The sequence below is a fragment of the Oncorhynchus mykiss genome, chromosome 18 (genome assembly GCF_057628025.1).
Source record: "Oncorhynchus mykiss isolate SJ-2025 chromosome 18, ASM5762802v1, whole genome shotgun sequence".
In the NCBI taxonomy this organism is placed as follows: Eukaryota; Metazoa; Chordata; class Actinopteri; order Salmoniformes; family Salmonidae; genus Oncorhynchus; species Oncorhynchus mykiss.
The window spans coordinates 73887429-73899877 of record NC_143039.1 but is presented as its reverse complement, the minus strand read 5'-3'; the positions used below and the strand labels follow the sequence as shown (position 1 = coordinate 73899877).

The window sequence follows — 12449 nt, the reverse complement described above, 5'->3', positions numbered from 1 at the left end:
CAATATGGTTTAGTCCGAGCACATTATATCCTCCGCTTAAATAATGGTGTCTACTGTACCTTGTGTGAAAACCAGTCTATAGTAAGGGCTATTCCTTAAATATCGTGTGAAAACCAGTCTATAGTATGGGTTATTCCATTAATATCTTGTGTGAAAACCAGTCTATAGTATGGGCTATTCCTTAAATATCGTGTGAAAACCAGTCTATAGTAAGGGCTATTCAGGAACCTAATACACATGTTCCATATAGCTGCAGTGTCTATGTGAAACGCTCAGACGTTGACCTCAAAACCACTTAGAAAGCAACCGTTAAATTAAAATATAAAACGGGTTGCATATTGATAAGGTCACTTTCGAGACCACCAGTCGGGCACATTTGTTACTTGACTAGTACCGTCCATTCTCGCTGTTGATAAGTCCGTTATAACGTCTAATATGAACTGTATCGACTCGTTTAAACGTAGGTGGTTGCTACAACAAAAATGAAATCACAGCATTGCTGCCTGCCAGCACTAATCATGAGATTCAAGCAACGATCACTAAGAGACGCAAAGCATGTAATTCCATGCACGCCAAAACAAGTTTAGTAACTTCACCCCAGACACTTAACTGCAGATCCCACATATGAAGGAAACGGGATGTAGGCAGATGGGAACTGAGGGTGGAAATCTCTGTATGCATTCCTTTGTACATGTCGTCTTCGTCGTCCCCCCCCCCCCCCCGGTAAAATATATGCCCTCACAAAATAGTGCAAGGATGACCGTTCATTCTTTATTCAAATGCTGCAATCAAATTACTTTTTATTGGTGGCAATTTAAAAGTTTATTATCAGAAACTTTTTGTTTTTACATCAGCAGTTGTCAAAGTACTTTACTTAGGGGGGGGGGGGGACTGTAGTAGAAGGGAGTCCAAGGACAACGTCAAGAGGAATACCACCTACATGACTTGACTCTTGGCGCCTTTAGGAGATCAAATCAAAGTTAATTTGCCATTGGCACAAAATACAGCCATGGATACACAGTCCACACAATGGAATGCCTCCTTGGCGAACAGCTCTTTTTCACGACGGAAGCTCTTCAACAAGCGTCGGCATCATCCTCAAGTCCTAAGAAACATTATCACAACGTTACAATCAAGTAGCATAGAGAACAATTTATGACAAATTACAATCCGTGTCAGTGCACTGTGAAAGAGATTCATAGGAAATCAGGGACTCTAGTATATTCATCACATAAAAGCCACAGCATAGCTACAAGACAGAACCGTCTATCTTTTGCACTGACTAACCTGTCATGGTCCTCAAGTAATCCTGGTGTCATCTGTTGTCTCGGCACCTCAACATTGCAAACCTGCAAGTAAAATTGCAGCAATTAGTACCATTACAAAGTGCATATGGAATAATGCCACATCTCCCTTAAGAAACAGTTGTCTGAAACACTGCAAATCATTAAGAGGTTATCAATGACAACTCTAATCTTTGAGGTAAGACTACTGGATAAGCTTAATTAACATGTCAGTACCACAAAAATTAGTAAATAATTAAGGAACCGAAATCGCAGCCATAGACAACGCTCTGAACAGCTTCTACCGCAAAGCCATAAGACTGCTAAATAGTTAACATATCCAGATAGGGACAAAAAAACACCAAAAACAGGCAGACTGTCAGGTAAGAATATCTAATTCACCAGCCACGTTGGCAGGTGTTCACTGCACGCTATAGTGAGAGCATTTCATAAAAATTGTCAGAAGTCAAGTGGGCCATGAGAGTTGTGATTTATAGTTTAAATGCAGCAGTGTTTCAGCCATTTTGTTTCATATCTGGTTTTGCACAAATATGAATCTAACGTTATCGCTAGCCCACCTCACGCAGCAACACTGCCTGTCTTAAGATACCGAGTGACACCAACTCGCATTTCACACCACAGATTATGTCTCACGCATTGAAAACTAAGGCAGCATTTGGCATTATTTTTGGTAACTGCATCAAACACATTATGAAACCAAATGTGTAATGGATTCTGTTGGGGGCGGACAATATTTTGGGTTGTGTAAAGCAGGGCAGGTTTAGGCTGTCATTTTATATTCAGATTTAGTTAGTGGTTTAATCTTTCACAATAGCTGATCAGAACAATTCCCATGCCCTACAATGGGCTAAATTAGACAATTAGGGTGCTTCTCAGCAACACTTATTCCCAGTACCCCCCCCCCCCCCCCCCCCCCCCCTTACAATGACACTATTAGTTTATATCTGTTTGCAAATAGCTAGTTTGTCCTCTTAGGAAGTTGTGGCTAAAATAAATAGTGTTAGCCGCTAATGCTAATCCCTGGTTAGCTGGTTTGGTCAAAGCAAACGTAGCTAGCTAATCCAACCTGGTACAAATCCTGGCCTAGATTAGCATGTTTGTGCAACATTATCTAAAAATCAGAATATATTTAAGAACATTTATAAGAGTAGGCCTGCTTAAACCATGGGTAGCATTTGGTTTCTGATCGATTATTTTGCGTTTGTCCCATAAAGGCATACTATACTTTGATTGTTGGGGCGGCAGGGTAGCCTAGTGGTTAGAGCATTGGACTAACCGGAAGGTTGCAAGTTCAAATCCCCGAGCTGACAAGGTACAAATCTGTTGTTCTGCCCCTGAACAGGCAGTTATCCCACTGTTCCTAGGCCATCATTGAAAATAAGAATTTGTTCTTAACTGACTAGCCCAGTTAAGTTTTTTTTTAAAACTTTTAAAAAACCTTTAAGAAAATCATTCAACAGCCCTATTAAAAATCTAACGCCTCAAGTGATTATGTACTCCTTGATCAGTCACAAGATTGGTATTCATGGATTCAAAAATAAATAGGCCTTCACTCACCCAGTCGAACATTCGCATTGCCACAACGGCAGCAAGACCGCCAAGTAGATTGCCATCAGGCAGCTGGACCTGGAAGGTAAGAAACGTATCCAAGTCAAGACAACTGCCACAACCCGGGGTTCAGATGCCTCAAGGAGGTTGCTTTATGTCTCAGATGGTAGTGCATGTAAAGTATTCTCATGGTCGTTAAACTCAAATACGTTACTGTGGTAAACATCACTGACAAGCAAACAATTTTTTAAATTTTCATTTTTTTTTTTTTTTTTAAAGTACTTTGATAAATGCATTTATCTACAGCCTAGGGAATTATTGCTTCACAGCTAATGGTTCTCCCGAGGCAAGGAGCCACTAAACCTCAAAGGCGATTACTTTAATACTCACCAAATATCAAGGGGGTTGGAGCCTTGCAACAGAATGTATCCATCTTCCATCCCACTTTCTGTCTACAAAGTAATGAAAATCATTAGAATCAATAGAAACTTTGAATTCATGCATGTTAGGACAACGCAGTATGCATTTTCAGTGCACTGTGAAGTTAACTTCATGTTGTATTCAGAGACTCTAGTCTAGGAAATCATCATTAATGCACACTGATGGAACTAACTTCCATGATGACGGTTTTGTATTATCTGAATACTTACAGGAGTTCGCCATCTCATTGGGATCCAGCCATATCTTCTTCCCTCAGGGCAGGACACTGGAGGCAAGTCTCTCTGGGAGACTGAGCACGCTGTGTTAAGAGACGGAAAGAGTTAACACATGACAATATGTATAACAATGTAACAAGCTAACTTGAATGTCTAGGGTGAACAGCGGTTAAATCAGATAGCCAAGATAAACATGACATCACAAATGTCAGCGTTGATTGCGAAACCATTCTCAGAATCATCATGTTTAACCAATAACTCTGTTGATCGTTAGTCATACTGATGACCACCTGGAATGCAACTGAGCTGCAACTGAGCTAGGAGTCATCTAGTCATGGAAATGTCATCCAATACCGTCCTGACAAATTGCTATGTTTGACAAACTGAATTTCTAAACACAAATAACCAGCTAGCAACCATAAAGCAAGTGCCTGGGAACTATTCTCCCGTCCAGAGATGTCTGAACTCACCATCAGCGGATGCCGTTTCAGATGCACACCATTGGGACGTCATCTTGTCCAGTATCCTGAAAGACGAACCAATTGACATCTTGAACGTGAGAACAGGAATATATCTTCAAGACTACTCAATTAATTTACTCTCCGCATTTCTCATGTCATTGTCTCAGTGCGCTGCGAGAAAGCATCAGTTTAATTCAGGAACCGAAATCGCAATCATCATAGACACTGACGATACTAATGGCATTATCGCATCACAGCCACTTGTAATCTGACGCATATTGTCATGAATAACACTGTAATTCTTACCAAGTATAACTTTGGTCATCAATGGGTTGGAGTCCTGCGACAGAATGTATCCATCATTCTCAGTCTGCAAAAGTAATGAAAAGCATTAGAATCAATAGGAACTTCCAACTTCCTAAATGGTAGAATATCCAGCATGCATTTTCAGTGCACTGTGAAGTTAACTTCATGTTGTATTCAGAGACTCTAGTCTAGGAAATCATCATTAATGCACACTGATGGAACTAACTTCCATGACAGCTTTGTATTAGTCTGCTACCCTCAATAATTATCTGAATACTTACAGGAGTTTGCCACCTCTTCTTCACACAGGGCAGAACGTGGGAAGCAAGCCTCTTCTGGAGCATGCTGTGTTTGAGATGGATAAAAGAATTAACATTACCTTTTGTATAACAATGTAACAGTCCAACTTAAAATGGTGTCTAGTGTGAACAGCGGTTAAATCAGATAGCCAAGAGAAACATGACATCACAAAATGTCAGCGTAGTTTGCGAAACCATTCTCAGAGAATCATCATGTTTAACCAATACAACAGTTGATCATTAAGTCATACCGACAACCACCTAGAATGCAACTGAGCTGGGCGTCAGCCAGACATAGAAACTCCATCCATCCCTAGTGCCGAGCGGTTAAGTGCTTCTTCAGGATGTCCTTTTCAAATCATTAAACGAACTACACGTCATCTGGGCCGAATGTTGTAACCAGAATAAAACCAAAGCCCCCATGATGGTAATGACTGCCTATCATGTACTAACCATCAGTTATTCACATCACTTTAATAACATTTTCCCCAGCTGTTGTATATTACATGTCTATTATTTGAGGACTATTTAGAGTCCAAGTCATCTCATCTCTACAGAGCGGTTGTCCATGCGGTCGGGTACGTCCTATTTTAGTAGTTGTTGTTTCAAAGTAAAAGCATACTTGACTGCATAAAACACAAATTTCTCGCTATGTGCCCCCCCCCTGATCACACATTCTTCTGTCTCTTACGTAGCAGGTGTAAAAAAATAAATAAATAAGGTAACAAGACCAGACAAATAACTGCAATGGATTATGATCATTGTGGTTATTAACATGTTCTCTGCACTAAACTATGTAGAACATTGGCCAGCTACATCGCACAGTACGGATTGATCCGATGTATCTCTAGAGAAACTGCAGTGTTATGTAAGCATTGAGCACAGGAAAAACAAGTGGAATTAAACAAGACATCAATCAACTAGATTAAAAAACAACTGACATTACAGTTAATCGCTCAGCACCATATTGACATAATGCCGCAATGTACAAATCTAGTTTAACACAAGTAACCAGCTGGCTAATGAAGTAAATGGCTGGGAACTCTTCTCCGTCCAGAGATGTCAGAACTCACCAGCAACGGATGCCGTTTTAGACGCACACCACTTGGGACGCCATTTTGTCCATTACCCTGAAAGAGACCAAAACCCACCCTTTTTAAATTAGTGATGTTCTCCATATGAGAACTGGAATAAAAACATGAAATTGACTTGACTCGCTAACTCGTCACATCTCATGTCATTGTCTCAGTGCGCTGCGAGAAAGCATCAGTTTAATTCAGGAACCGAAATCGCAATCATCATAGACACTGAAGATACTAATCACATTGCTGCTTCACAGCCACAGGTAAGCTGATGCATTCAGTCATAAATCTTTGAAAATTACTTAAGCTTACCAAGTAGCATTTGACATCAAAGAGTTAAGAGTCTTGTAACAGAATGCACCCATCGTCCATCCATCATTCTCAGTCTGCAAAAGTAATGAAAAGCATTAGAATCAATAGGAACTTCCAACTTCCTAAATGGTAGAATATCCAGCATGCATTTTCAGTGCACTGTGAAGTTAACTTCATGTTGTATTCAGAGACTCTAGTCTAGGAAATCATCATTAATGCACACTGATGGAACTAACTTCCATGACAGCTTTGTATTAGTCTGCTACCCTCAATTATCTGAATACTTACAGGAGTTTGCCATCTCTTCTTCACACAGGGCAGAACGTGGGAAGCAAGCCTCTTCTGGAGCATGCTGTGTTTGAGATGGATAAAAGAGTTTACATTACCTTTTGTATAACAATGTAACAGTCCAACTTAAAATGGTGTCTAGTGTGAACAGCGGTTAAATCAGATAGCCAAGAGAAACATGACATCACAAATGTCAGCGTAGATTGCGAAACCATTCTCAGAATCATCATGTTTAACCAATACAACAGTTGATTGTTAGTCATACTGATGACCACCTAATGCAGAGGGTCAAACGTCTAGTCACTGTCCCAACTGAACTCTGCTCTAACCAGTCGTCGTCCCCCCCCATGTGCATTTTACCTCAAGTACAGCCTGTGGATGGGTCTAGTATCCCTGGTTGGGAACCACTGACCTAATGGAGCCAACTTCCCAAGACCCCATTTTTTGTCTCCCTCTTGATGCCAAAAGAACTCACCAAGTGCTAGAGCCTGTTTGGAACTGCCCTCCATTTTCCTGAAAGAGAGCCCCCCCAACGGGTTACATTAGTTTCGTTTTCTATAAAAATGAAAGGAATGGGTAACGTTAATTAAACATTATTGGGGGCAGTGTGTGTCAGTGCACTGTGAAAGAACATCACTGTAAATCAGAGACTCTAGTCTAGTGAATCATCATCAACACTCCCGTCTCCATTCTCCAAGCACGTCATTATTTCAGTGCTAGCTAACAACCTCACCTTGAATAGCGATCCTAGACTGCTTGCGATACGCATTTCAATGTTGGCTGAGAGCAGTCTGGAAGAGAAGAGGGGGGGGTTATATTAATGTAATTCCAAATCAGTTGAATGTGTACCAGCAGAATACATGCAGCAATGTGCATCTATACACTGCATTACTCTGGTATGATTTATGAAAGCTAATATATATATATATATATATATATATATATAGACAAGTCGGCACCGCATGCGCACATGGTGTTTCTGCTAGGTAGCTAAGTAGTTGCTAAACTTACCTTGCAAACTTATTGTGGCTTGGGCAACCTCTCAACCGCATTCGCTGACTTTACAACACGTATCGCCAGCCCGTCTTGGTTGTACTTTTACTGACATAAAAAACATGTAATGCCGTTCTTCATTTTGCGCTCATCTTTTTCACCTGCTCACGCGAGCGTCTTGACGGGAGAAAGGCCTCAGGAACGAGGGTGCGTTCAATTTATAAGGCTGGGTCCTTACAACTTTATGGCTAGCATATATAATGCCTGTTTTTTATTTTCATGCATATCCCATACTGATGTTTATATACACAATATTGTATTGTCTAAATTTCCAGGTTTGTTTTGGGGTAAATATTTACAACGTGACAGAAAGAAACGGGAAAATATAGACAATTTTTCTGAGATTTCTCAACCTCCGACCAAATACTCATTATGGGCACTAGTTCACAGTCCAAACACTACAAAGACACACCCTATACCCTCCGCCCTCAAATTAAGTGGACACTTCTGATGAAGTATCATGTCTGACGAGTAAAAACTTGAAAGGCAAGGAAAGAATGATTTTTAAGTGGACCACCGCTGGGCCGGAAATTGGCCACTCGTTCATCCCGTGATGATTGTTTTCAGCCACCGGTAGCTTGTGGTGGTTTTATATGCGCTTCAGTCAATTATGATTGCATGTCTACTTATATTAAATATATAACATGATTCATGCCTACTGTTTGATAGCTAGTAAATTAATTAGCTAACGAATGTTGGCCTGCCTAGCTGGAACTTCTGTACAAGGAAAATGTTTTATTTCTACAATTTCCAAAAGATAATCAAACAAAAACATATTTACTTTCGGTCCAAACACTTAAAAAGACACCCTCATCCACTTACCCTCGCCTTATGCCCTTGGGGCCATTTTGGCGGCGGTCCAAATTATCAGCCCTCGTTTTTAAGTCAGCTTTGCGAGTGTACAATTATGTTCACTCCGAGGCCTGAAACTCCCCATAATTCAATAAGCGGCGATTTTACTTCCACTAAGAAAAATCGCCGAAAACATAAAAACAACATTAATGGACAAGTGAAAACGAATACAAATAGGTTAGAAATTGTGCTACTAACGCACAGGACGGCACAAACACATCTATTGGAAAAAAAGAAATATGCTTTTGTTTGGTTATCTTTAGGAAATATAACATTTTCTTTCAGAAGTTCCAGCTAGGCAGGCTACGGTTAATTTGCTAGCTATCATACAGTAAGCGTATATTAATAATTTATACATTTCATATAAGTAGACGTGCACTCATAATTGACTGTAGCGCATATAAAGCTACCGGAGTCTGAAAACACAATCATCACGGGATGAACGAGTGACGAATTTCCTGAATTTTCCACGTAAAAATAATTCCTTCCTCCCTTGCCCTGTAAGTGTATAGTCGTCAGACGTCATCAGAAGTGTCCACTTAAAATGAGGGCTGAGGGGATAGGGTGTGTCTTTTAATAAGTGTTTGGATTTTTCCCAAGCTATCATTCACGCCTTTCAAAGTGTGTTGCATTATGGGGGATTAAAAAAAATGGTCCTAATTTGTACCTACATGTCGATTTACATGTACTTTTCAAAAATAATGTCATCGAAGGTCATGAAGTTTTGAGTCAACTACAAAGTTTCTACAGTTGCTCTTCAAAACCTTAATACTGCAGCCAATCCCCTGCATTGTGGGAGGTTCTATTGTCAACCAATCATCCCCTGCATTGTGGGAGGTTCTATTGTCAACCAATCATCCCCTGCATTGTGGGAGGTTCTATTGTCAATCCAATCATCCCCTGCATTGTGGGAGGATCTATTGTCAACCAATCGGCAGAATACATTGTGTATCAGTCAGTGTTGTAGTACTCGGTCTCGAGATCACAGTATAGAGTTTCGAATACTTGGTCTTGGACAGTGACAACTCGTAATTTATCCCCAAAACCAGCAGAGTAAAAAAAATGATCATAATTATCAGCTTCCAGTCAGTCAACGCATAAAACCCCTTCGCCAGGCCACATATATATATACACTCCTTTCTGGAAACATGAATATCTTAACAGCCTTTATATCTATTGTAGACATGTTTGCGCAGTGACAAACCTGTAGGGCTTCAGTGGTGAACCTATAGGCCTTCAATGACAAACCTATAAGTCTTCAATGGTGAACCTATAAGTCTTCAGTGTGTGAACCTATAGACTCTTCAATGGTGAACCTATAGACTCTTCAGTGGTGAACCTATAGACTCTTCAATGGTGAACCTATAGACTCTTCAGTGGTGAACCTATAGACTCTTCAGTGGTGAACCTATAGACTCTTCAGTGGTTCAACTGGTTTTGGCACGGAGCAGCTCACAGAAGAAAGACATCGGTAGCCTGTAGGGTAGGGAAGACTTTTCAATTTATGATATACCAGTAAATGCAAACTTGGTATTGAAAAAGTTTAGTCCGAAGTGTTGATTAGTAGGCTATTTGTGATGCAGCAATTGTCATCATGCTCAGTTTGCATCAGGGACGTAGACATGGATGGGCCTGGGTGGACAGAGGCCCACCCAATGGGGAGCCAGGCTCTGACAGGCCCACCCACTGGGGAGCCAGGCCCTGACAGGCCCACCCAATCATATTGATGTGGTTTAACCATTGTAGACTTAAACCATCACATTTCTCAAGGACATTCAAAGACTTGTTCCGAAGCCACTCCTGCGTTGTCTTGGCTGTGTGCTTAGGGTCGTTGTCCTGAGTGCTCTGGAGCAGGTTTTCATCAACTATCTCTCTGTACTTTGCTCCGTTCATCTTTCCCTCGATCCTGACTAGTCTCCCAGCCCCTGCCACTGAAAAACACCCCCACAGCATGATGCTGCCACCAGCATGCCTCACCGTACAGATGTTGTCAGGTTTCCTCTAGACGTGACGCTTGGCATTCAGGCCATCTTGGTTTCATCAGACCATGGTCTGAGTCCTTTAGGTGCCTTTTGGCAAACTCCAAGCCGGCTGTCATGTGCCTTTTACTGAGGAGTGGCTTGCCACTCTACCATAAAGGTCTGATTGGTGGAGTGCTGCAGAGATGGTTGTCCTTCTGGAAGGTTCTCCCATCTCCACATAGGAACTCTGGAGCTCTGTCAGAGTGGTCACCTCCCTGACCAAGGCCCTTCTCCCCCGATTGCTCAGTTTGGCTGTGCGGCAGGTGTAACAGTATAATTTTAGACCGTCCCCTCGCCCATACCCGGGCGCGAACCAGGGACCTTCTGCACACATCAACAGTCACCCTCGAAGCGTCATTACCCATCGCTCCACAAAAGCCGCGGCCCTTGCAGAGCAAGGGGAACTACTACGTCAAGGTCTCAGAGCAAGTGACGTCACTGATTGAAACGCTATTTAGCGCCCACGCTAACTAAGCTAGCCGTTTCACATCTGTTACACAGGCTCTAGTAAGAGTCCATCTGGTTTCAAACTTCTTCCATTTAAGAATGATGGAGGCCACCGTGTTCTTGGGGACCTTCAATTCTGCAGACATTTTTTGGTACCTTTTACCCAGATCTGTGCCTCGACACAATCCTCTCTCAGAGCTCTACGGACAATTCCTTCGACCTCATGGCTTGGTTTTGGCATCATGCAGCCTTAGAATGTATTAAAAATCAAGACAAATAGCCGCAACATTAGTATCACAATTAAAGTTACACAAACAAGCTCTAAATGAAGCATATAGGAGAACCAGTTTATTTGTTAACCCCTCAACACAGAATAGCCGCATGTGTCCACTCCCTCAAATCGTTTGGTGAAAATATCCTTTCTATTTTATTCAGCTTTGTTCAATTGGATTCTTCAGACTATGAAATACTGCCACGGAATTCTACTCAAATCTTGTCTGCTAAATTAACTAGTGTAGCACACAGCCACATGGCATAGCCACATCAGTACCTAACATAAGGACAACTCAGAGTATGCTATTCTATTCTTCTGAAATAGACAACATTTTCTTCATATCATGTTTCTTTAGACCTGTCTAAAATAAATAATGGATTTATTGTGACGGTGCAGACTATACTACGTGGATTTATTAGACTTTTTAAAAATGTAGATGTTCCAAAGGTCTGCATCAGTGGGTTGTAGGCTGTGCGTGGAAATCAGAAGATGCTGAATGTGTTTATGTTAATTAACAGTCAATTACCGTGAGACCGACAGTTATTTGCTTGACAATCACCGGCTGACAAAATGTCATGAATGCCATAGGCCTAGACCCTGCCCATTCGGGTGTGGGAGGGAATTCAATTGTAGACCAGATAGCAGAAAGTGCTTTAAAACGAGACATAATTGATATTCATGTTCCACTGGATAAAGGTGAGGCCAAATGTAAGATCAGAGCTATTTTGATTTATGTGGGGCAGAAGAGATGGTACTCTGAGCAGAAGGGCACAAGGGCCGTCATATGCCCTCCAAAGAAAGGTCAGAGGTCAGATTAGGTCGATTGTGCCTAGGACATTGTACATGGAACTCGTCATTACATCTGGTTTTGCAAGCAGAGGGAATGGATTGTGTCTGGAGTGTATGTATGATCGATGAAACGGTGAAGCATGTGTTGTTATGTTCTTGTAAGTACGGAAATGATATTGTTGTAAGAGAGGGAACGATTGAAGTGTAGGGCCATTGAGGTTGGATGGGGTTAGTGAGGTTTGGAAGTGATTTTTGGGGAGGGTCTTTTAGAAGTTAGTAGGGTTCTACTGAGTTAGGTAAGAGGATTTAGAAATGAGACATGCTAGCTAGGTAGCTGGTGTGCCAGGAGGAATCCAGGACAAAGAGAGCGGCGCTTGTTTGAAATGGAAAAGATATTGATAAAGTAGAACATCCAGGCGAAGCGGCTGCTTTATACGTGGGATGGACCTGTTGACAGCTACATCCCCAGGCGTTCCTGCTGATTGGACTGAGATTGTGACAGCAGGGTTAAAATGGCGTCCCGTGACAAGACAAGATGTATGTCAGGAGAAGTGCAGCATTTGAATAAGGAGACGTACACTTGGAATACAGAGGATGAATGGAGAGAAAAAGAGAGGCAGAGGAGGTCGAAGAGAGAGAGAGAGAGAGAGAGAGAGAGAGAGAATACACTGTATATATATAATATGACATTTGTAATGTCTTTATTGTTTTGAAACTTCTGTATGTGTAATGTTTACTGTTAATTTGTATTGTTTTT

At 41.4% G+C, this 12449-nt stretch overlaps 1 protein-coding gene and 4 non-coding genes across 9 annotated transcripts; all 5 read right to left on the bottom strand.

Moving 5' to 3' along the window:
- Nucleotides 1–797: 797 nt before the first annotated feature.
- On the bottom strand, nucleotides 798–8743 carry LOC110496718 (uncharacterized). Of its 5 annotated transcripts, XM_090209397.1 has the most exons (14): nucleotides 7268–8743; nucleotides 6990–7047; nucleotides 6732–6769; nucleotides 6257–6320; nucleotides 5969–6042; nucleotides 5648–5704; nucleotides 4557–4620; nucleotides 4276–4339; nucleotides 3979–4034; nucleotides 3503–3591; nucleotides 3243–3304; nucleotides 2862–2930; nucleotides 1288–1349; nucleotides 798–1105 (listed from the first exon to the last, which is right to left on the bottom strand). In XM_090209397.1, exons 1-6 carry the CDS (start codon nucleotides 7306–7308, stop codon nucleotides 5665–5667), a joined length of 315 nt encoding a protein of 104 aa, XP_090065523.1. In that variant the 5' UTR covers nucleotides 7309–8743; the 3' UTR covers nucleotides 798–1105; nucleotides 1288–1349; nucleotides 2862–2930; nucleotides 3243–3304; nucleotides 3503–3591; nucleotides 3979–4034; nucleotides 4276–4339; nucleotides 4557–4620; nucleotides 5648–5664. The 5 variants fall into 3 exon arrangements, with proteins under 5 accessions (XP_090065523.1, XP_090065524.1, XP_090065526.1 ...); XM_090209398.1 differs by lacking the exons at nucleotides 4557–4620; nucleotides 5648–5704; nucleotides 5969–6042 and having other exon boundaries at nucleotides 7268–8013; XM_090209399.1 differs by lacking the exons at nucleotides 5648–5704; nucleotides 5969–6042; nucleotides 6257–6320 and having other exon boundaries at nucleotides 7268–8013.
- LOC118941230 (small nucleolar RNA Z195/SNORD33/SNORD32 family) lies at nucleotides 3006–3088 on the bottom strand. Its single transcript, XR_005037559.1, has one exon. It is a non-coding gene; the product is annotated as a small nucleolar RNA Z195/SNORD33/SNORD32 family (small nucleolar RNA).
- Nucleotides 3679–3758, bottom strand: LOC118941239 (small nucleolar RNA SNORD53/SNORD92). The gene has a single exon (XR_005037568.2). It is a non-coding gene; the product is annotated as a small nucleolar RNA SNORD53/SNORD92 (small nucleolar RNA).
- On the bottom strand, nucleotides 4712–4794 carry LOC118941238 (small nucleolar RNA SNORD53/SNORD92). Its single transcript, XR_005037567.2, has one exon. It is a non-coding gene; the product is annotated as a small nucleolar RNA SNORD53/SNORD92 (small nucleolar RNA).
- On the bottom strand, nucleotides 6412–6491 carry LOC118941237 (small nucleolar RNA SNORD53/SNORD92). Its single transcript, XR_005037566.2, has one exon. It is a non-coding gene; the product is annotated as a small nucleolar RNA SNORD53/SNORD92 (small nucleolar RNA).
- Nucleotides 8744–12449: the final 3706 nt, after the last annotated feature.

What these genes read in the sequence shown, in the direction of transcription:
- LOC110496718 (XM_090209397.1), bottom strand. Translation starts at nt 7,308, where the DNA reads ATGCGGTTGAGAGGTTGCCCAAGCCACAATAAGTTTGCAAG. An exon ending in CAAACAGGCTCTAGCACTTG is followed by an intron (nt 6,321 to 6,731) that starts GTGAGTTCTTTT and finishes TCTCAAACACAG; the next exon opens with CATGCTCCAGAAGAGGCTTG. An exon ending in AGAAGAGATGGCAAACTCCT is followed by an intron (nt 6,043 to 6,256) that starts GTAAGTATTCAG and finishes TTACTTTTGCAG; the next exon opens with ACTGAGAATGATGGATGGAC.